Raw genomic sequence first — 24,545 nt, 5'->3', positions numbered from 1 at the left:
GTTGTGTGTTGCTTTCTGCCAGCTGTGTAGCACTGTACGATGTGTATAAGTTATAAAAAGAAATTTTTGAACAATTAGGGGAATATATATAAATACAATATCCAATTAGAGTCAATTAGGAGTTGCAGTCACTGGGAATCCCTGAACATTACCGACGGGTGACAACTTAGCTGTGAGTTGAGTTGTGAAGAATGCCCAAAGTAATTGTTCAGGTTGAAGCCAGAAATCAACATTAGCAGTGACAGTTGCTAGAAGTTGGTCCAACTTATTCTTATGTTCGGAAGAAGTTGGACTTACAACCTCGCCGGTAAGCACGGCAACAGGAGTTGGGGTAGCTAGACTGTACCATTCATAGGTGGCAGCAGCGCCCGAGGCACCTGGTGTAACCAGGGCCAATAGATCGGCCAAATTATCTCTGGCTCTTACGTATAGATAAAATTCTTTAAATGTATGCTTGTTTGGTGAAAACTTCCAGTGGTTCCAGAAGAATAATGATACAACAGTATAGGGGGTGTCATTTTGATGTAATGTGTATTTGTAAACATTGTACCCATCTGGTAGATGAGCGTTTGTAAGGGATGGCAGGGTGCCCTCGGGTGCGCCGGGAGCAAGGGCTGCCTGCACTTTCTCCAACTTTTCCACTGTGACGAAGTGTCTCGGGGTGTAGAATGTGCTCTTGACCCAGAAGTCCAAACTGAGGGTAGAGAGTGTGAAGTTTCCACGCCTCAAGTTTTCGTGGGCGACAAATTTAACGACGTCGGCCACCTCTGCGGCAGTAAGTCTCAGCTTCGTCTTGAAACAAAGCTCAAATTTGTCTCCCGACAAGTATCTGAAGTAGAAATTTTCCAACCTGTTGGCTTCGTTACGGTGGGATAACTCTAGGAGTAGAGGGAAAAAACTATATTCTTTGGGTGAGCTTTCCTTCAAAGGGCGCAAAAATTTGTATTCAAAAACTGATACATGTAATACGTTCCTAAAGGGCAACGTGAGCCCTTTGAATTTTGTATCTCCGGAAAACACCTTTTCGAGGGTGAATGCGGGGACAGTGGAAGGCATTGCAGATGACTCTCCACCTTCAGCTGCCGCTTCAACTAAAAGCCCTGGAGTGAATGAGAGGTATTTCACGTCAAAGGCCTCTGAAGACTCAACACTGACCACTACGTTACCTCTCTTGTAATTCTTTGTGGCATTTAAGTTGACAACGTAAGACGGCTCTAATTGTGCGTTGAGCAGATTCAACCGTTGTTGCATTGCATCCGTAAACATCATAAAGGTAGCATCGGTGGTCCAAGCGAAGTCAGAGTGCTCCAAATTATACAACAAATTGGAAAAATTGGCCATAGAATCGTCGACGACATATTTATCTCCTTTGAGTGACAAAGAAACGTACTTGTGCTGTACTAAGTTACCATTTGAAACAGGCTTATAGGCCAGCAACATCAGAGGAGTTCCATTGCCGTTTACGAGTGCTGAAACTGAGTTCACTGAACCAAGAAGGGCTTCAGATGCATCTTCTCCCAGGGATAGTCTGGAGCCGTTAAGCGATAATGCCTGTAGGTTGAACTGGGGTAGTGGATCAGATGTTTTAGTGGAATCAGCTGGCACACTTGGAACCATTTGATGTACAAACCATTTGAAGTCTAGGGGTGGGAAGAATTTGACACTCTGGTCATAGTCCGATAAGTCAACCAAGTGTGGTTGTGTTGGAGCCTCAGACCCCTGTAGCTTAGATGAATCTCTTGTTAACTTATAGCCTGAAGAGTATAAAACTCTCCTGACACTAAAGTTGAGGGTCTTTAGGGCGTAAGTGGTCATTCTTCTAGCTGAAACATTAGCAAGATCCAGGTTAACATCCAAAGCGTGTAACTCTTTAAGCTCCAACAGTTTATGTCTTAGAGAACCTTTTGCCTCTGGTACAAATGGTTTCCAGGTGAGATCTAAATCGAGAACAAAAAAGTGTCCTGGGTATGAAAAAGGTTCAGGTTGACGGGGAGGAGGGGGTAGCTGTTCAGCGTCAGAACCAGATCTTGAGTCAGAACCCGAAGCGGGTGTTGCTGGGGGAACAACCTGTGCACTCTCCATCGATACCTTAGGGGTAACTTCCACCAATCCGGTTCTCAACAGAGAAGAAACTCGTTCAACTGCGTTTGTGAAGGTGGGAGCTCCAGTACCAGCGGCCCCAGTGTCAGCTTGTGCTTGTCGTTGAGAAGCTGGTACTGTGGCAGTTGAAGGTAACTCGGCGTTGAGTAATAGACTAGCTGGTGGTGGCCTTTTCATTTTATCAACTACAGGTTCATCGGCATCTTCAGAATCAGAATACTTTAGCTGTACCATAAGAGGTAGTTCTGAACAATTAGCAAAGTAGGCATTAAATGTGTGCAAGAAATTTCCCACGGGTAAACCGGCTGAGCTCAGATTTTTTCCGCCAAGTCTCAGGCCTCCAAAACCGAACAAAACTGATGATTCTGGGGTGCCATCGTCCTCGTCGTCAGAAACATGAACTGTCATGTCGTACAGGTCATAACGTTTGAATGCAGTGTCGTACGATTTCTGTGCTTCTGCTAGTAACACTAAATGTTTTTCATATAGCTTTTTGGCGCCGTTACAACCTTCTTTCAAGGAAGTCTTGAGTGTATCGGTTAGTTCAGTTTTCTTATCAGTAACTTGTTTCTTAGCTCCAGCACTAACATCATCGGCCTTAAGATCAGCTTTCTTCTGTTTGAAAGTATCTAGAACTTCATTCAGTTTGTTTTCTTTATCGGAACCCTCTGCTGATTTAAGAGCTTCAACTATTTTATCATAGAGTGCTTTGGATGCATCATAAGCTTTTTTCAGCTTGTCGGTATTATCATCAAGACTCTCTTTTGCGTTTTTCTTAGCTGCTTCATACGCTTTCCAGAGCTTTTCAAAGCCATTTAAACCTTGTTTGAGTTTTAAAACAAAGGCTTGTTTGTCTTCTAACGACGTTTTACTTTCATCTTGTTCAAGGGCGTCTACCATTTCCTTGACAGAGGAAGCAACTTTTGCAGCCTCTTCAAGTAATAGGAGAGCAGACTCTACTTCCTTTGATTTTTCAACCTCTCCAAGAGCAGATTCCACCTTTTTCAAGGCCTCTGTCTTTAGAGATTCAGAAAAGGCGTTAGATGTATCAGATAATTTCTTCAATTTGGTTGAAGTCGACTGATCGGCAGACGATTCGGGATCAACAGCTGTTTTAAACGCTTCATCTAAAGTCTTAAGTTTTGCTGCAAGAGACAAAGCTTCCTTAAGTTTGGCTGAAAGGTCGTTTGTAACCTTTAGATCCATTGCAGTTGCGTTGTTACATTCATTTAACAATTTCTCTAACTCAGAATCACCCCCCTCATTCACAAACTCTTTCAACTTAAGTGCAAGAGAAAGATATAGTTGAAGCTTATCAAATGCAGCCAAAGCAGCGGTGAACTTGTCACTGGTGTCGTAAGCAAAATCAGATTTGAATTTATCAAATTCGCCCTTAACAAGAGAAACAGAATCAACTACATCAAGCTTATCCTTAACTGCTTCTTTTAGATTAGAAAGAAGGGTAGTTGCTTTGGCGAGTTTGGCTTCGTCTGGAGAACTGGATGAAAGGCTTCCGGAGGATTCCAAAGCTAATAGAGAGTCAACAGTTGGTGGTAACTTGGTTAGAACAGCGTTAGCCTCTTTGAGTTTTTCCGAACCCTCACATAAAAACTTAAATTTAACAGCGGCGTCATATGCCTCAGTTAACTTGGAACTCTCTAAAACAGAAGTTTTCAATTTTTTTACGGCTGTCATTAAACCACCGAAATTGCTGCCATCTACTTTGTCAGCAAGTGAAGTAACAGATGAAACTGCTTGCTTTAACTCTGCCGCATAAGTATTAACTGCATCAAATTTCGGGCCGGATTCAGACTTTTCTTTAAGAGCGAGTACTAAATCTTTGAGTGTAGTCAGAGCAGATGCCAATTCGGCCACTTTATCATCTGACTTTAGAGAAGTTAGTTTATTTGCTGCCAAAACTAAATCTGCCAATTTGGTTGCTTGTTCTTCTCTTTTTAAAGCTTTGGCTGCTGAGACGGCGGCGTCAACTAATGTTGATGGTTTTACATGTTCCTGTAGAGCCTTTGCAGCAGTAACTGCCTCTGAGAGTTTAGTTTTCACTTCCTTATCAGCAGAAGTTGGTTCGGGAAATGTATGGAGTGAGTCGGCGGCTGCTACTTTAGCCTTTTCCAGTTCACCTTTCTTAGCATCTAACTGTTGTTTCTTAGCAGCCAAAACTCTATTCTTATCACCCGTTTCTCTGGAGTCAGTTGAAAGAGCTTCTTCATATTCAGCCTCTGCTAGTTTCACTTCTTTCTCAAGAGCAGCAACAGCAACTTCTTTTTCATAAAAGGCTTTAAAGAGCTTGGCTTTAGGCTCATCAGACTTGACCCATAAAGATAATAGTGAATCCAGTCTAGCCTTGGAATCAGCTAATTTCACCTTCAAAGAATCTAGCCTTCTCTTCTTCTGTTCTGAATCAAGGCGATACTTCTCTTTGGTTTTTAATTTTTCTTGAAGCTTGGCATCACGTTTGGCCTTCAATCTTTTCCTTGCATCAAATGATCTCTTAGACTGGGTGGTATGCTTCGAAAACCCGTCAGTGAAAGCAGTTTTAGAGGCATTTAATTCCTGACCACCAGCTTCATAATTTGAATCTTTGGCCAAATCAAGCATCAGCAGTTTATTCTCCTTATAATTTAGATCATCGAGGTCTTTTTCTAGATCGGAAACCTGGAGGGCTGTCCAAGTCTGAGTTAGGAATGTAAATGAAAAGAACCTTTCAGTACCATCGAGCTGAACTAATTTGAGAACCAACGGCTTGAAGGAGAATGAAAATAGTGTTGCTGAGAGGAACTTTAGATTATCCAAGCCCAAGTCAAACTCTCTTCCCAAAAACACAAGCTTCCTCAGTGAAAAGGGTGCGTTCTCGGAGAATTTATGGGTTGTTACGTTATAGCCATGGAACAAATCGTCACGTCTGTTCACAAACACTGTTTTACCGTATGAAGAGTAGCTGTAGGCGAGTTTGTCGTTGTCCAAATACAAAAGTGGGTTAAGAACATGGGTTTTAACCATTTGATCTGCAGGAGGTACCGAAGCTCTTGCGACTGAAGGTGAAGCTTCAGCTGTATCAGCGGAAGACAATGCAGTGGAGAGATTTGCATCACCGTCAGCATCGGCAGTATCCACACGAGATGGGGCCCTGGGGGCAGCAGGTTCCTCGGGTTCCTCTTCTAAAACAGCCACTGCGCCTTCAAAATCCTCAACTTTTCCCTCGGAAAGGACATAATCACGGGTGAAATTAGCGTTCAAATGCAACGATACCTTGTCGGCAGTGTTCCTTGCCACATCTGCATGCTCATCATAAACACTATCGAGTGCGCTCTTCAGGTCTCCTGAAGGTAGTCTTGCTTCAAACCATTGTCCGTTGGCATTGGATGAAAAGAACTTGTACCTTCTCCCAACCTTAAGCTCCAACATCAGGGGTTTGTTGAGTGAGAAATAAACTGCTACTTGACTAGCCTTCATGACTGGTAAGTTCTGCAATACCACACCTTTGTTTACAAACTTCGACACTGTGAAATTTGAGTTATCATGCGCCTTATGGAGGTATTTTGTGTATCCACGGACTCCGGGGAATGAGAACTTTGTAACATTCATTCGAGTTAAACCGTAATAGGTTCCCTCATTCTTCGACACATCGACCACCGTCACGTTACCCAACTTCGCAAATAGTACATTCAATTTATTATAAAATTCTTCGTGTGTTAATCTTCTTCCACCAGTTTCAAGTTTTACCCATTTTCCATACTGGTTCAGATGGTAATAGTACAAAACGAGTTTGGTTGAAGTGCGCACGTGGAGTTCCAGTAAAAACGGTGAAAAGTGTCCCACGGGTGTAAATGCATATACACTGTATACATTGTCCTCTGGAAGTGCAAAGTTACCGGTGCTAAAATCAGTTCCGTGGTACAATAATTTGTTTAGTTTTACACCTTTTACGTGGTCCAAAAGGTACAAATTATACCTCGCGTAGCCAGCAGGAACAGATGTGTCAACCACGTACAAAGCTGGTAACAACTTGAGGAAGTCAGACTTATTGCCCAAGGTTCTCTCTGCAACATCCAAGTAGTATTCGTCCTTAAAGTGGGCAGCGAGTTGAGTGAGTAATGCTGAGGGTTGTGTGGCTACATTATCACCGCTGTATGTTCCAACAGTCAATTCTCCAGCTGCTACACCTTCAAGTAAAAGTAAATCATCTTTATGGTCATTCTTAAAGTACTTTACGGTATCTTGAGCAGATTCTGCTGAAGCAGCCTCTGTCACCTTAACCAATAACAAGGAATTCTTGTACCAGTATGAATCTACCCTCTTGACATGTGTAGCTGTGGGATATGCCCTCACAAGCCTATCTGACATCTTCAACAAAAGCATCTTCGCGGCAGGATTATTGAGTGCGTGACTTAATTTGTGGAACCCGTTCCACTTACCAGGAGTAGTAGTAGGATCCTTTGAAACAACCACTGCAGATGCATCCTGACCGTAATTTTCTCTTCTTTCTAATGACACAGTAACTCTGTTGGAAAAAGGCGCTCTAACCTCTTTGAGTAGGGCTAGAAGTACCGCTTCTACTAATCTTGAATGGTTATTGTCGGTTTGATGAACAACCCAAGATCCTGATTGAGAGTACTTAAAGTACTTAAACCTGCTTTTAAAACTGGAATTGTTCAACTTAGTCCATTCAAGCTCCAAAACAAGTGGAAGTAAATCAGAATCTGTGAAAACTGTTGCACTCCTTACAAACCCGTCCTGAAGTTCCGTTAGTACGACGTCACCCCAGACCTCTAACCTGTTGACTTTAAACACGTTCTCATGGTTGGTGGCTGAGAAGTGAGTAAAGCCCCTGAAACCTCCTTCGAGTGTGAATGATGGAACAACACGAAGAGTAAATCCTTCTGACACGTATTTCACATATGAGTCATATGAACTGCTCTTGTCAAGGTCAAGTTCAACTGGCTTAACGAAAGTATCCTTAAGTTCATCGAGCATTGATGCTACGGTTGCTCTTGACAAAGGAACATCGGACTTCTTGGCCAAAGCCCACTTATCTCCCTTCTTCATGTAATACTTGTTATTTACACCATTGCACAGGTGGACAAAGGCGGGGCTTTGGTCAAGCCACCAATATACATTAGCCTTGAAAACTGTATCTACGCCGAATCCACTCAGTGGTGTGTCTCCTAAAGTGAACTTTCCAACAACTGGCAATGCTGCACTCATAACATTAACTCCTCTAAGAGCATTAGCCTTCAAGGTTTGGTACGTGTTCAACACACGCTCGGCCACATTGACGGACCTGGTACTTTCAGGTTGTAGAGCTGATTGAGATTGTGAAGGTGATTGATCTGGCAACACTGTTGCGGCTGGAGCACCTTCTAGTGTCTGAACAAGAGATTCCGGGAGTGTTGATGGTACAGCTCCACGACCCAGGCTTCCTGGAGTTGACACCCGAGTCTCCTGTTCAGCTGAACGAGAAGTAGCATCAGATGATGGCTCTAATAGTGTTGTAGCACCCAAATTTGCAGCGGTTGGAGCCAACCTATCCTCGACATTGCCTGTTTTCTCAAGAGAGTAAACATGACTATAGACGGAGAAACCCCAGGCCTCGCGTACATCTTCCATAACTGAGACGTTGAGGTGGAAGTGTTCTGTTGGTGATGTGAGAAGTTTGGCGCTGAACTTCCTCGCCAGGTCAACCTTGAAGGTCTTGGACATCTTATCCCTTGCACTATTCAAGACTTCCTTCAAATTACTGGAGGGAAGTTGACCAAGTGAAGGGTTCTCCAAGAGTTCCCAGTTCCCCAGGTTGTTAGAGAAATAATAGTAATGGTAGGAACTCATGTCTTTATTCGATGAGTGTAGTTCCAAAAGTAATGGTGTGGTTTCATACATGTATACGTATGCAAAGTATACCAATTCATTGAAAAGGGGGACGTTTGTAACATATCCATCATTCTTGACACTGTATAGTTTGAAGGGAACTGATGTTTCCCCTTCAACCAGATCGTGCAAATACTTCTTATATCCTTCAAAGCTGGTCTGGTTTTGTAAAACCACATTTACAGTAAACTCGTGGTATGGGTATGAAGCTTCTTTGGTAAGTTCCAGAGATAACTGGTCAGCAACCTTTGCTTTCAGATCCCACAAAACACGTTCTAGTGAGTCCTCGTCGTAGCGTTCAAACGTCACGGGGGTGTAGCCACCTGCAAAATCTGATTTGTAAAAGAAATCCTTCTTGTCGTGCGACACTACGTGGAAGAACAAATAATTTTTCCTGAATGTGTATGCAGTGAGGGAAAACAGGTGGTTTTCTTCGAGTGGAAGATTCACTGGAGAGCCAGAAAGCAACAAATCCTTTAGCAAGAAGGGAAAATCCATTACTTCTGGCTTGTAAGTGTACTTCTTATACCCTGGAACCAGGTCAAATTCAGCAACGTCGACGTTGAACAGTTTATTACCAAGGTCTTCCGCAAGGTCAAGTGAAAACTCATTACCTAGACCTTCTTGAAGGTATTCAAGTCTATCCCAAAGGTCTTCTTCTTGAAATACTTCATGGACTCCGTCATCTAACCATAGACCACTGTCATAAACGTAGTTATAGAACCTGGGTTTAGTTTCATCAACCTTCAAGTGAAGGAATAATGGTGAATCTCCTTTGTAAAATACAGCGAATTCAGATACCTTTAAACTTGTCGAGAATACCACTGCATCTCGTTCGAGGTACATGAATGTTCGTACAGTAAAGGATAATTGTTCTTCACCAGAAGATTTAAGTTTGTGTAAATATTTCTCGAACCCTGCTTCTTCACTCTTTGTAACTAAAAACTCAGTCGCATCTAAGGTGTAGCCCTCTTTCTTTGAAACATCTACATCAAACACTTTGCCGACTTTGGCAGACAAAGTAGAAACGGCAGTATTAACTTGTTCATCGGTGAATGAGGTTGCACCTTCTGGGGGCAAAAGCCTGGTCAGACCACCGTCACCGCTCATTGCAAAGTACTTGGGGTCAGAGTTAGCCTTGACGTACATTGGCACTTGATCCTTGTAGTAGACCATAACGGTGTGGAATTCGTCTGAGTTGAGACCTGTAAGTACTCTCTGGCCACAAGTAAGTGCAGAGAACTTAAGTGATACGTTATCGGGCAATTTGTGTTGAACCAACATTACGCCGTCAGAGTTTGGGACCTCTGACCTAGAAACAGAGACTGGAGTACTACCTGGGGTAGCCAAATACTTCAAGTCATATGTCACAAGTTGATCATTCTTCCCGGATCCCTTGCAAACGTCCATCTTAGCGGTGTGACCCAGGCGCACCTTTTGCAACAACAGACAGTCCTTAAGAGATACATTAGTCTTAAGATATTTAAACCAGAGAGTACCTTTAAATGAGTTTGAAAAACGCAGAGGTGCTCCCTCTACACCATAGACGAAGAAATGTAATGGCACTTCTCCGTAGAAATATACTTCCATGCGTTGGACCACCACATTTGCGGGCACGACCGGGTCTCTGGTCGCTTGTATTGACTCGTATCTCTCTTCAGTTACGTTTCCGAGTTCAAGAACAAAGTCGTAGTGCTTTACCAAGCTTACTGGGAAAGGAACTGAGAGTGTGTGGACGCGCTTTGTGAAAGATGTGGGCGGGTCGTTATCATATGAGGCTGAGTCAGAAACTGTAACAGTTACTGGTCCAGATGTGAATGTTCCTGATGAGTGGCCAAGGTTTAAGGTGACCTTTCCCAGAGTTGCTCGAGCCTTATCCAAAGCGGCCTTTAGTTTCTCTGACGTGGTTGGAGGTTCTTCCAAGGCAGACCAAACCTTAGTGTCAGCATTGTACCAGTAGAAAAAACTAAAGGGTTCTCCCCGTGCAGACTCGGGTGCAGCTCGGGGGGCTGGTGGAGGTGTAGATTGTTTTTCAGGAGTTCCTGATGATTGATCTGTAGCTGGTGCTGATGAAGATTCTTCATCGCCAGAACGTGATGGTGGTGTTTCTGGTGGAGGACCAGCTGGCGCAGCTGGTTGAGAAGTGCCTGCCACCTTCAACAACATTGGTACATCAAGATACCAATACACAGTGGCATCAGTAGTTCCGGGTAGTGGATCTCTCTCTGGTAGTACATCCTTACCAGCTACCGTAAACTTCTCGAATTTGAAAGGTCCTCTGACTGATGGGGAATGAGTATAGGTGGTAAAGCCTTGTAAGTTCTCAACTGAACCCTTCGTTACAGAAACGAGCTTTCCAGCAGAAAGGTAGTTTGACTTCATCCTAGCGTCGAATACATAAGAGTCTGTCATTGCAAGAGCTGTATTATCTTCAGAAAGCTTTTTTAGGACTGCGGCTGTGGTCGACAGCTCTGCGTCCAAAACAACCTTCTTCCATAATCCAAGACCATTGTTTGAGAAGTATAGATATGAGGTTGACATTCCTCCAGAACTAGACATGCTCATTTTAAGCAAAAGTGGTACATCAGAAAGGTAATAGGCTGAAACCTCGTTTACTCTTAGAACGGGTAGGCCCAATTGGGGGGTTCCATGGGAGGAAAAGGAACCAACTAAGTGGGAACTACCAGTTGAAAAACGGTGGGTAAACTTTCTATAACCTGTAGCTGAAGTAGCCGCTGGACTTACTCTGACCAATACTCCATTTGCTGTGTATGTTTGGTCCCGATCAGCGGTCTTAGATAAATCGAGCGTGAGAGGATCACCCAGCTTGTTCTTTAGCATAAAGAGCTTGGATCTGAGTTTATCAACAACCTCAACCCCCCATTTATTTGTGTCCACGCTGTACGTTAAATGTTCGTGGGCACCCCCTTGGAGTTCAAAATCGGCTACCAAGGGTATATTATACCACCAAAAGACTGAAGCAGACAAAACAGGTTTTCTGGTCAATACCAGGTCAGACAACTCAGTACCGGAAACCAAAAGCTTTTTTAATTTAAATGGTTTGAATGCTGGTGGACCGGATTGTTCAGCTGTAGCGGCAGCGGCAGCGGCTGGTAGTTTGTGTGTCATTTTAACAAAACCGGTTTGAGAAGATGAGCGTCTGGCAAGAGTGAAACTCACTGTTACTTCATCAGTCTCAGTTGTATAAGATCCTGTTTGAGCTTCGACATACTCATCGAGGCTCAAGGCCACAAAATTGCCGGCAGAAGTATTCAATTCGTCCAATTTTGGGCCTAACACCGCGTAATCCAAAAGTGTGTTAGGATCGCGATCAAATCTATCCCATCGAAGGGCATCTTGCCCGAAATGGGCTGTATAGTGAAAATATTTTGTTAGCGGCGCATCTCCCGCCTTTTCTGTAGTAAGTGTTAAGAATAATAGTGAATTAAACCACCAATAGGCCGTTAGTCTAGTGACGGGGTCCTCAAAGAATTCGTTGGAATTCGTGCCGTCAAAAACCAACTTCATGCCCTTAAAGGCGGTAGGAAATGTGTGAGTATACATCGTATATCCGGGATATTCAGGCAATTCGCCTGAAACAACTGAAACTGTGACTCCATTGAATTGATAAGAATTAGACTTGGATCTAGCATCAAACAAGTACGACTCGCCTAGGTTTGACTTCATCGCGTTAAATTGTTCATTTGACAAATATGTCACTACGTTAAGAACTTTAGCTGATGGAGGTACAGGAGATTCTGCTCCAGATTTAGGAGTTTCTCCTTGCTCTACTTTGTTATCAGTTTTGTAAAAAAAGAAGAACATTGCAGCCCCGAAGACTAAAAGGGCTGCAACGACCAAGACGGCCGATACTAACTTTGATGCGCCCATTTATTTATTTTTTAAATAAAAATATTAAAACAAAAGGTTAAAACGCAAAAGAAGATAAGATAAAAGGTTCTATTTAGCTATCAACATGTGGTATTATAAATATTATGAAAACACATCATTACATATTGTTGTATTAAAATGCGCTACTGATTTATAAAGTGTGTGGAAATCAGAGGCCAAAACAATAGATTAAAATATACACTCAAAATAATTATAATAAATAACAACAATGTCTATGGGGATAATTAAATCGATAATCCGAATGTGTAGTCGTGCAATGGGTTGACGAGTCCTCATCGTATTATGCTATAAGCACAAATATGAACTCTAAATATCATATCTGGTCTTATTTTATTGGTACGTTGGGAAGACGTTCCATTTGTATCGATAGTTTTATTGGGTCACTTACACATTTTTACACATCAAAACTAAGATATTAATTTTATAAATGAAAAGTGGACATTAAAAGGGTAATATTGAAACATTTGTATAACTGTTTTTTAAAATGTTATTTAAACGTCTATTTACGATGTTTTATAATTTTTTAATAATTTGTTGTACGTTCATCAATTTGAAGTGTTTTTATTTACCATATTATTAATTATTTTATGTTAATTCAGTTCGAATTGCACATTCCATTAGTTAAATTGTATATATCTTCCAAAATTTTTTGCATGCATTTTCGATTTTTCTTTAATATTATTTATTTTGATTATATATAAAAATAATTATAATTAAATTAATTTCTATAATAATTATTGATTAATATAATAACAATCTTATATAATTATTAGTTTTATACAGTTTAAAATTGATTTTTATTAATATATACTTTTTGTTCAATGCAAACATTTACAAATCTATATAAACAATATTATATAGTGAAATTACATTCATGTGTATATATTTTAAGATATAAATATATTTTTATCTATTTCTCATATGGAAGGCTGGCCGATTGAAATACTTTACATTGACAATTTTCTTAAATTCTTATCAAATTAGGACAATTTTTATATAAAGTAAATAATGCCATGCAAACATATAAGATGTGTATGGTATAACTCTTCATGTAAATGAAATTTGAAATGAATTCCCCATAAAAATTCACAATTTTGAAATAATTGGTAAAATGCCAAAGATTCTTCACGAATAACATATTATAACCAAAGGAAAAAATATGTTGATATGATTGTTCCAGTAATATGTGTTTTAAGCTTTTATTTATCCCTTTGTCAATCGGATAATATTGTCCTGGATATCTCCAAGGATGTCGATTTCAGCAGATTCCACGTAGAAAAGGGGTCGAATAGTAAAGTAACTACACATAAATATTATCGCAAAAGTGATTTTAAGATCACAAAAGTAGTTGATGGTGAATGTGTGATATGGGATGGCGGTATCAAAGGTGAAGTGTGTGTATCTGTAACACAGCACTTGATAGATAATTCGTCGTTAAATATACATATTAAAGTTTTAGGTTTAAATAAGGAAAATATTGATTTATACTACGAAAAAAGGGGTAAAACATGGGTTCAAACTGACCTCAAAAAATCAGAATCATATTACCATTTAAATCAATTTTTAGATGTGAAACTGGTAAGATTTGATGTAAATTCAAATCCTGATAGAGAATTATTTAAAGTGGAAAGAACAATCAAAAACGGATTTATAAAAAAGGTTTGTTCTCCTAAAATTGGGGTTAGTGTAACTAGTGTTGAAAACAAAAATGAGAAAATTTGGGGAAAGAATGAAAATTCAAAATTTTTCCAAATAACCATCTCATATATAAGAAACGAGGCGATTTTGGCTGAATTGGCAGTCCAAAACAATAACGGATTAGAATATAGGTATTTTGAAAATAGAAATGAAAATTGGGTTGAGATAACACCCAAATCATATGTGGAAAAATCAAAGGGAAATGATCTCCACTTCCCACTTTACGATATAAAAAATTTAGATTTAACAAAGTTTAGCGTTGAGGAATATGAAGTCTTGGATACCAATACCATTGTTTACACACCTCTAATAGGTACAACAATATTAAATATATCGGAAGGTAATATTCCAATATGGGGAACAAAGGGTGGAAATTGTGTCGACAAAATATGGCTCTACTCCAGAGGTGGAAAATATCTCACCACAATTTTAAGAGTTATCGATTCTAATGAAAGACAAAGACTAATCAATTACAAAAGAATTGATGGTGAATGGAAGCTGGTCGTAAACGAAGAATTGTAGAAAAATGATGTAAATTAAGTTTTAAACTAAAAAAAATGATTTAACCTAATTTTTAGCAAGTTTATATATTTTTATATAAAATGTGTAAATATCATTTAAAACGGCGAAAATAAAATATGTGTCAGATTTAGATATTTAAGTATTAATATATTCCAAATAAAAGAATAAATAAATGAAAGAATTTTATAACAATGTGACAACACGAAATGTTAGATCAATGTGTAAAATATATCCATGATGTTGAACATAAAAATAGTTATTTTTAAATTTTCGTTGGAAATTTTAAAACATAACATATTCTTAGGTAAATATATGTTATATTTCGTATTTGAGGAGAAATAAATTGACCTAAATTCCTTACACATTTCTAATTTATCAAATAATTATCCCCATAGACACTGTTGTTATTTACAATATTTGATTTTACTCTGTTTTCTGTTTTATAATCGTAAACTTTGATTCCTGTTGTATTTATTAATAGTTTATATATATAATTACTAAATTTTATAGCAATGTGTTAATATCTGTTCCTTGCACATTTTTTCATGATTTGTGAATTTTAAGATACCATAATACTAGTTCAATATCTTCTTTTTTTCAGTATTATTATATGTTTTTGGAATGAACGTAACTAGTTTGGTTTCCGTTTTACTCGTTGTTGTTGCCCTTGTTGTTTTGGTTGTGGCCTTGGGTTTCTTTTTTACTAAAAAAGAAAAGGCCGGGGCCGAAGAAGGAGAGGGAACTAAGGAAGTCCCTTCCACGGCAGGTGGCCCAGGTGTTCCTGGTGTTCCGGGTGCCCAAAATGTTCTCAATGTTGTAACTTATTTGAGAGACGACAAGGTTGAAGAGTTGAAGAGTATGCCTAATTCACAACTTTTCGATGCAAGAGCAAAACAAGATTATAAATTTGGAGATGTAACAGTAGCAGTTGCTGTTGCAGAAGTAGAAAACTATCCTGGATATACAAAATTTACACACACACTTCCTAATCCTTTTAAACCTGAATATTTAATGTTCGATTCATTTGTAAGGCACGACTCATTTGAGGACCCCGTCGTAAGCTTAACCGCATATTGGTGGTTTAATTCACTCTTATTTTTAACTTTTAAAACATTAAATGAAGCTGGTTCTTCAGCTAAGTATTACCATTTCACTGGCCTCCTCAGTGAATCTGGTTTGGTTTGGTCAAAGTTCGTCGTTGATCCGACAAGGCTTCTCGACCCTGGTGTTTTGGGCGCTAAACTCGACGAGCTTAATGCTGCATTAGGCAATGCCGTTGTTATGAATTTGGATGAATTCGTTGAAGGTGCAAGCGGAACTTATACGACAGAGTTATCGGGTTTCGTCACGACCTTTACCTTAACTAAGGCTTCATTTACAAAAGACGGCTTTTACAAAGTAACACACAAACTTTTGAACCAGGTTTCTGAAGGGTCAAAAGCATTTAAACTTAAAAGACTTGAATTTTCTGGTTCAGAATTAAGTGATGTGACTCTGCCAAATAAGCCTGTTTTATACGCTTTAGTTTATTGGTGGTACAACATGCCACTTTTGGTTGAATTCGACCTCCAAGGAGGTACTCGCGAATACCTAACATATAACTTTGAAACTAACAATTGGTTAAATGATACGGTTACAACTGTTAGGACTAAGTTGAATAAATTGAAGGATAATGTCGGAGTTCCTCTTGTTCTAGATCTGAGTAAAAGACATGGTCGCGAAGATGTCACCTATACTACAAACGAAGTTCTTGTCAGGGTATCGGTTAATGACAATTCTAATGCCGGTTTCGCAAAGTATACTCATAGATTTGCAACTGGAAAATCCCATTTCGTTGGTTCTTTTTTGAATGCCGGAACAACTCAAATGGGTTTGCCTGTCGTGAGGCTTAATGAACTTTCGGTTTACTTCTCTGACGATGTTCCTCTTCTTTTAGAAATGAACTTAGCTCTTTCTGGCGGTTCAGCTAATAAACTTGTTTATTATACCTCAAACGGTTTTGGATTTTGGACCAAGTCTGTTCTAGGCCCTGATCTTAGAACTCCGGCAGCACTACTTAAGAAGTTGGTTGCCGATAACAAGAAACTCGTCGCAGATAATGATAAATATGTGGTTGATGTCTCTGCAAAGAATAATTATCTATCACTTGGAAAATTGTTGACTGTTACAAAAGTATCTGATCAATCACATTTTCAAGATTATGAACTTTTTCTCCACAAAGATAAAAATAATGCTCCTTTTAAGTTTGAGAAATTATCCGTAGCCGGTAAGGATGTTAAATCCGAGGGTGTTGTCTTACAATCAGGTGCAACTGCAGCTACCGTTTACTGGTTCCTGGATAAACCTCTTGTAGTTAAACTGGAAGGTACCCTACCAGCAACACCACCTCCTAGAACTTCTTCATCTGAGGCTGAACAGCAGTCTCAAGTTCCCCAACAGGACAGTCGACAATCTGCTCAGAGTCGTGTACAAAATGCCTCATTCACCAATTATTATGCATATAATGGTGAGTCTGGGTTGTGGAAGAGGACTGAATTAGATTCTGCTGCACGTACTGATACCAATGCTGGTTTAAAGAAGTTGTTGGATGACTCAAGAGCTTCTCTTGGTTCAGTAACTGTTAATGTAGGGCATTCTGCTGGCACTTATAAGTCTGGGCCTGTGACTGTCGTAGTTACTTCTGAACCATTTGATACAAAGAAGGAAACTCTTTATGACAAAATGGTTCATGAACTTTCGTCTCCATTCACACTTGGAAATCTTAAAAGTTTCGATTTTGTACTTAGTCTTAAGCAGAACAAGGCGAATTCGAATGGTCAACTGGAAGATTTCCTACTGAAGGATTTAGTTCTTAAAAAAGTGGAAGTTTATGTATATAAATACGTCCCCCTTGCATTAAGGCTAGTTTTAAAAAATGGAACAATGCACTATTTTTCTAACACTGTTGATAACTCCACCTGGGTTCTATTTACTCCAACTGCAAACAAATCTGTGTTATCAACCTTGCATGATGTCAGAGCTAAATTAAACAAAGTTTCCACATTGGATGTTTGTAGGAAGCTAGCAGGTGGTGCAGATACTACTTATGAGCTTGCTAAAGATGTTGGTGATGAAAGGGTTCAAGTAACACTATCTCCTGTGGAGGTATCTAATCCTGGGTTAACAGGACTTGTACACAAGTTCCCTTCTGATGTTAAATTATCCTCAATGACTTGTAATGGTGAACTCTTGACTGGTTTGGATTACGATTCTGTTCGAAATGTATATGTCTATAACAGAGGTGAAGTTCCCGTTGTAGTTAAAACCAATTCTGATCCAAAGTTTTTCAGAAGTGATGGAACCGGTTTATTGACACTCCACCCTCTTCCTCAGGGAGTAAACGATTTGAACGCAGAACAGGTCGTAACCCTTTTGAATCAGGTTTCTGAAGATCTTGGGCCAGTTTTCGAACTTAACCTTCAAACTAAGACATCATATACTGCAGGAGGAGCGGCTGTTACTGTTACTCCCAAACCACTAAACGATGATTGGAACCTTTATACTCACTCAGCACCAGAAAATGTTCAGAAGTTTACTGTTTCTAAATTTCTTAAAGGAACTGAAGATGCTACCGGACTTCCACATTCCTCTTCTTTTTCATCTGTAGTCGTTGGTTTAAAAGGTGATGTTCCCCATGTTTTAGCCTTAAAGACAGTGAACAATCCAAGGTATGTTTGGTACGTTTTTAACAAATACACTTGGCTCCTTGATTTTGAAAGCGACGAACTCCTAGAAGACTCCGAGTTGTTGGCATACATGTTGGATGTCGAAGATGGACTTGACAATGAATATGATTTCGAGCTTTCTCCTGGACTTCACAGCGATTCATTTGCTCTCGATTACCACGATTTATATCTCGATCTTGAATCTTACAAATATTTATCTTATGTTCCATTTTCAAACAAGTTCCCATTCTTGGTCAATTCACTAATGTACGACTCTGTTCTACTTGAAGTACCTGAGCTTAATACTAAACACCTTAAGTGGCTGTCAGCATACACTCTTTGGAAAGTACCTGTTGTCTTTAATGCATTCACTCATGATAATAAACATTTGTTTTATGAAAATACTTTTGAAGGGTCCTGGAAAAGGTTTGAACTTGCAGACCTTTCAGAAGAAAAATTAAATGCAAAGTTAAAGGAAGTTAAAGACAGGGCTTCAGGTAACTTCTCACCTGAACTTACTATGCAAACTTCTTATGTAAAATACGGCTTTGCTGTCGATGTTACTCCATCAAATGTTAATGGTGATTCCGGATTTAAGAAATATGTCCACAAATTACCAAGATTGGCTGGTCAAACACAGGATAAAGCATTTAAAGTTCCATTTTTGACCTACAACTATGTTCCTCTAAATGCTGTTATGCCAAAAGGTACAATGACGCAAGTCGAAGTATATCAAAATGGTGATGGCGTACCACTGGGTGTTTATCTTCTTGCTACCCAAGCTGCTGCTGCTTCTGATTCTGGAGGAGCTTCTACTACTACCTCTAAACAAACTCATAACTACTTCTTTAATACATCTGGTGAGTGGGTTGCACATGATAATACTGATGCCGCACTCGATGTTAATGTTTTGAAGACAAAGCTCACTGAGGCAAACAAATTACTTGGTTTCTATGTTGATGTTGATCTTGCCCGTAAACTACCGTATGTATTTTCAAAAGATGTAAAGGTTAATCCTGCATCAGGGTCGACTGATCAAGGGACCACAGAGAAAAAAGCTGTTGATTTCCTGGTATCATTTAACCCGAAGCCTTTCTACAAATATACTACATATACTCATGTCCCTCAAGTTAGAGTCGGTACAGATCCTGTAAAAACTCAGGATTTTGTACCATTTGTTGCTTCCTTCAAACAAACTGGAAAACTTCTAAAGGGATTCGAACTTTCCAAGGTTGTTAAATTTACAGTTTATTGGCTAGATGATGCCTTTCCTTTGTTTGTTCATGTTACTACCTCTAACTCAAACAAGTACTACGGTCGCAAAGAGGATGATGACTGGGTTTTGCTTAAAACCTCCACTAATGCTCTTGATGATGTCGGTCTATATTGGTTATTGACAATGGCAAGAAAGAACTTCGCTTATGGCGCAGATGTTGAGTTGAGTGGAGGGCTTGCCGAAGGATACTGGGAGAGGTACTTCACTAATGGCCTTGCTATGAAAGTGGTTGATCAAGGATTAGTTGGTACAGCTTTTAAATCTTACCTCCATACCTCAGCTTCAGTTTTATCCCCTACTTTTAAGCTTCAGAATTTTAACCTTTGGGGGAATTTTGTATACAAGGTTCCTAATTTAGGATTTACCCACTATGTAAGGGTTTTCACTGATTTACAAAACTTCCCTCTTCTTGTGGAAGTGGGAAGCTCACTATACAATTCAAGAAATGGGCCCCTCAGACATTACTACTTTAATTACTTTCCTGACCCTAACTTTGGTTGGTTGGTCCATATGGTACTTGAGTCTAAAGCCAGATTGAATCTTGATGGTCTATTAAAATTACTTCAACCCTTAGCTAATCACTCAGCCAATGTTCACTCTTTGTCGCTTGATATGAAAGGACGTTATGATAGTAAGACTGGCCGTAGTGTTGATGTTACCAAAACAAATACTACTCCTGTTTCTGAATTCGAAGTTTGGACCCATACACTAGCTGATCAGTCTCTAAAGACTCTTTTGTTGAATCATAACGGAAAACTAGTAGCACTCGTAAATAAAGTTTTAAAATTTAAACTTGCAAAAGTTTACTGGCTCAAGGGGGTTCCCGTTCACGTAGAGCTTGAATACGATGGCCAGAAGGAGAATTCCGAAAAGGTTAAGGATAGATTACATTATTTCTGGACTGATGGAGGTGTTTGGAATAATTCACTTGGTTCACTAGTGACAAAGGATACCCTAGTTTCTGGTCTAAATGATAAACTATTGTCTTACTACACCTTAAATGTCACATTAGATTTGGGTAAGAGGCTCAAATCCCTTGTGACTGGATGGCCTACTGATTTACCACTAGTGGAATACAAACACGAAAACTTTGATCTTCCAGTTGAAATGGTTGGATATCGTCTTTTTTCTAGTGATACTGGATTCAAACTTGACAAAGTCAAGAATCACGGATTTGACTTTACCTGGTGGAATTTGCCACTTCCATCGAATAATGTATACCGTGTAGTAGTTTATAGCGCGGACTATTTCTATTCCCCAGTATTTCTAGAGTTATTATCCAAATCTACCGGATCTGGTGATAATAATATGCTGGAACACTATCACTATTACTATGCCACAAGTTCTGGAAATTGGGTGTTTTTGGATACTAATGAAAAGAAGTTGGATCTTGGCCACCTTCGTCTTAAGCTTGAAAGCTTCCAAAATCCTCTCCCAGTTTTGTTGGATTTGGGCAAGAAGAATGGCACATATGGCCTAAACGAACTAGTTGTTAAAAAAACAATGCTCCATTCAACTAACGCTTACGCTAAGTATGTACATAAGTTGACAAATGGTGAAAGTTTCCTCACTGCTAAATGGGTATTTGGCGGGTTGGTTCTTAGCAAATTACCTTTGGTAAGGGCCAATTCCGTTGCCGTGTACTATTACCAGGATCTTGTACCATTATTAGTTGAAGTTGTTGGTGATGGATTAGTTCGACACTTTTCAGTAGACTCCAAAGGAGTTTGGCTTCCAGACAATGTTTCTCCAACTGCAGTCCTATCATACCTTGATTACCTAGTTCATGACTTGAAACTGTTTGGTAATTCTACTGATGAATGGGTTCCACTTCTTCACAATAAGTTCCTTCAAGAATTTGAATTTGTGCCGGAGCCTCTTGCTCCAGCTGTCGAACTCGGTCGATCGACTGATGGTGCAACTCCCGTCTCTGCAGCATCTCAATCAACCACAGGAGCAACAGGTACTCAAGTTCCCACTTCTGCAGTATCCACCACCCAAGTTAGCCTTGGAACTGTGGTAGAAACAAGAGCAGGAGTTTTAAGTACTGTGACTTCGCAGGAGAGACAACAAACATCAAATGTTGAATCTACTGGCCAAGTTGCTCAAGTTGCTGCCGCTTTGTCTGGTTCTGGTCTCCAGGATAAAGTGGTTGCTCAAGCTGTAGTGGGTGGATCTGATTCAACTCAGTCTACAGCACCTGGAACTCCTCGTGCTGAAGCTGAAGCTGAAGCTGCTCCCGCAGTCCCTACTGTAAAGGCAAGTGCTGGGGCAGATGGAGTTTCGGGATCATCAAATAGTGTTCTTCCATTATCAACTGCAGCACCAACGAGAAAACCTAGAAGAGCATTCCGTTTAGTTCCTTTAGACTTTGACAAACTATTCTTCGCTTATGTAACCTTGGGAAAGCTTGTGGTTGTAAACAGGTTTGAATACGTCCCATACGGTTATAACTTCTCGAGGCATTCTCTACTAGGTTTTAAATCATTCTTTGACAAGTTCTTTTTAAATGATAGAATGTATTCTGTTTCTTACGATCCCACACTTACTCTTGAAAAAAGAAAAGTAAAGTCTCTTGGTTTTTATTCTTGGGCTGATAATCCACTACTTTTGAAGTTAGGTTTTGATAATAAAAAACCCAAATTCTTCTCATTTAATAAAACTGCTCATACTTGGAACGCTCATGAGGTTGTAAACCTTGATGAGGAACTCGAAGATTTAAATAACAGTTGGAACGATGCATTTGTGTTTGAATTGTCTAAACCACTCAAAGTTGAATACAAATATTATAATAATAGTGCTTATCGTACTTCTGTTGCTTCAACCTCAGATGATGCACCTTTTTATTCTGTAGAATATAAGACATATAGGTACAAGCCAGCGAAATCTAGTTTTGCTGATGACGTTTACACTCTTCTCAAATTCAAAGTTGCTAAACTTAGGTTAAATGGAGTTGATCTTTCGGTTGATGGACTTCCCCTTGACATGAGTTTTTATATGCTAAAAGTTTACTCTTCTAAATCGCTTGGTAAGCCATTGGTTCTAGTATTGTCCGACTATAAGGCTGAAGCTAGTGGAACTGCTTCAACTACTGTAACTGACAGTACTGTTCTCAATACACACTACCATTATCATCTAAACGCTGAAGGATCCTGGACATTCTTTGTATCTGAAAATGATACTACTTTGAACAACAAACTGGTTGAACTTGAAAGATTGTTTGCAGTACCAAAGGCATTGGATTTAGCAGTTGTCACTGGTGACGCAACCTCAGTATGGTATAAAACTAAGCATGAAGATTTTACTGTTGATAGGGTCTACTTCCACCAACTCCAGCCTCGTGCTCAACAAGCATCAGGGACTGATGAATCCTCGTCCGTTCCACAATTTAAAGTTGTGGATCCACTCGTAGGATTACCTGTAAAGACTGAATTACCTGGCTCCGGTTTATTTTTAAATGTTCCTCTTGCTTCCTATAGAGTACCGGTTGGTCCAGAGCTTGATTCAGGCTTTGAACTATTTCTTCACCACAAACCATACTTTTTGCATTCGGTTGCTTCGACGCCTCAACAACCCGCCAGATCTAGTTCTCAAGGTGATGGAGCCGCACAACCAGCTGGTGGAGCTAGTGCAGCCGGCAGTGATGCAGGTGTTGGTGCAGAAGTTGGAGGTGGCGCAGGCGCAGGCGCAAGCGGTCAAACTGCTCCCGTACAACCTGTTCAGTCTCCTGCTGGTGTTGTTAAGTTTCAAAAGTTTTTGTTGAACGAGTTGCTCCTTTCTGGATTTCGTCTAGATTTTTCTGAACCTTTCAACGCTCTTGAAGATGGATACGCAGGTTTAACGGTGTATTACCAAAAGAATGCAACCGTCCCCTTCATGTTTGCATTGTTTGCACCTCTTGAAAACTCTGGATCCGTTGATAAGGCATCATATCATGTCTGGGTTTACAGAGAACTCAAATGGGTGAAGACCACTGAATTGGAAGAATTCCACAAACTCATGCGTTCAGTTGAATTGAGACTTGATTTGACTGAATTTGTAGAACTACTTCCAAAATTCTGGCAATTGTTAACCAAATTTTCAAATGAATCCAAGGCACTCTTAACTAATCCATTCTGGCTCGATCTGAAACAAGACGATCGTGTTACATATGGAGATGTGGTTGTAACTAGAGACGCTGATGTTCTTCCCGAATTCAACCTTGTCAAGGTCACTTTCACTCCTTCACTAAACATGGGAGATTCAAATGCTGCAAACTTTACCTTGCAAAATGTGACAACCTTCGGAAACAAGTATGCAGGCTTCAAATTTCCTCTTCGGGGAGTTGTGAGGGTAAATGTATACTTTAGAAATGAACCTGATCGCTATGCCAAATTCCCAGCTCTGATGGAATTTGTTCAGAAAGCTCCTGAAAGTGGAGTTAATAAATTAAATCACAATTTTTATGGTTATCAAGGTGGTAATGAGTGGAAATTCCTTTTTAACTCTGTGAATAAGCTCGAAGAACATGAAGTTTCAGACCTCGTCAGTTACCTCTTGTACCAATACTACAGAGTATCTAGATTACGCGAGAATGCTTTACTACTTGATCTAGACACTAAGTTCTCTCACTTGAGTTGGGGTCGTTTCGTAGATTCTGTTGAGTTCCGTCACGATCCTACTGCAAATGCACCCCTAAGTCCAGTTCCTGAAGGATTCCTTCTTTACAGGCACTCTATGGCTACCGAGAACACCACCTTTACTCTTCCTTTTTTCAAGTTACAAGGGCATGTAAAGGAAACTGGATTCAAACTTCCTTTTGCTGAGTATTTCGTGTATTATAAGGTAGGGGAATATGTACCATTTGTTTTTGTGTTGGCTCAAGCTGACAGTCTTAAGAAAAAGGCTGAACATCACTGGTACTTTGTTAAAAAAGACGGTTTCGTAAAGTTTAAATTTGCTGAAGACGTCGATCCTGATAATAAGGACAGTAAGACTAAGGTTTCTGACAAGTTTAAAGAACTTTTAAATGCCGCTCCAACTCCGTTGAATGAGCAGGATTCATTGAAAGCACTACCCACGGGGACTACTGTTACATACCCTACTTTCCCTGCAACAGATTCTGGAGTTTTATCCAAACCAACGAATGGGGTGCTATCTAGAACTGGCTCCCAATCCCGTCCCAAAAGACAGGATCCTAGTGGACAATTCGACGTAGGTTCTGGTGGTGATGGATGGTTCTAAGAGCTCTTAAATAATGTAAGTTTTTATTATTTTAATTCGCATTTAGGAGATTATATATATATACTTCTAAACTATCAATTGTTTTATTAAATGATACAATAATTCACGCTAACATTGTATCATAAAAACTATTACAGATCTTTATTCTATTAGCCTAAGCCAAAAATATTAGGCCTACCCTTAACAATTTTCTGAACCCTTGCTATGACTGCAAGCAGTGGGTTCTC

General features: G+C 39.7%; 3 protein-coding genes across 3 annotated transcripts, besides 4 other annotated features; 2 read left to right on the top strand and 1 right to left on the bottom strand.

Annotated features, from left to right (window-relative positions):
• Positions 1–111: 111 nt before the first annotated feature.
• TA14665 (uncharacterized protein) lies at positions 112–11,874 on the bottom strand (the record flags this gene model as incomplete). The annotated part of the gene is made up of 1 exon (XM_946917.1): positions 112–11,874. One exon carries the CDS (start codon positions 11,872–11,874, stop codon positions 112–114), a length of 11,763 nt encoding a protein of 3,920 aa, XP_952010.1.
• Positions 11,797–11,856: a sequence feature (1 probable transmembrane helix predicted for TA14665 by TMHMM2.0 at aa 7-26).
• Positions 11,809–11,874: a sequence feature (Signal peptide predicted for TA14665 by SignalP 2.0 HMM (Signal peptide probability 0.833, signal anchor probability 0.167) with cleavage site probability 0.353 between residues 22 and 23).
• A 1,188-nt stretch (positions 11,875–13,062) lies between these two features.
• Positions 13,063–13,116: a sequence feature (Signal peptide predicted for TA14675 by SignalP 2.0 HMM (Signal peptide probability 0.987, signal anchor probability 0.000) with cleavage site probability 0.876 between residues 18 and 19).
• TA14675 (uncharacterized protein) lies at positions 13,063–14,115 on the top strand (the record flags this gene model as incomplete). Its single annotated transcript, XM_946916.1, has 1 exon — positions 13,063–14,115. One exon carries the CDS (start codon positions 13,063–13,065, stop codon positions 14,113–14,115), a length of 1,053 nt encoding a protein of 350 aa, XP_952009.1.
• A 621-nt stretch (positions 14,116–14,736) lies between these two features.
• On the top strand, positions 14,737–24,318 carry TA14680 (uncharacterized protein; the record flags this gene model as incomplete). Its single annotated transcript, XM_946915.1, has 1 exon — positions 14,737–24,318. One exon carries the CDS (start codon positions 14,737–14,739, stop codon positions 24,316–24,318), a length of 9,582 nt encoding a protein of 3,193 aa, XP_952008.1.
• Positions 14,749–14,817: a sequence feature (1 probable transmembrane helix predicted for TA14680 by TMHMM2.0 at aa 5-27).
• Positions 24,319–24,545: the final 227 nt, after the last annotated feature.

The sequence above is a fragment of the Theileria annulata genome, chromosome 2 (genome assembly GCF_000003225.4).
Source record: "Theileria annulata chromosome 2, complete sequence, *** SEQUENCING IN PROGRESS ***".
Lineage (NCBI taxonomy): Eukaryota > Apicomplexa > Aconoidasida > Piroplasmida > Theileriidae > Theileria > Theileria annulata.
This window is presented reverse-complemented; position numbering and strand designations above follow the sequence as displayed.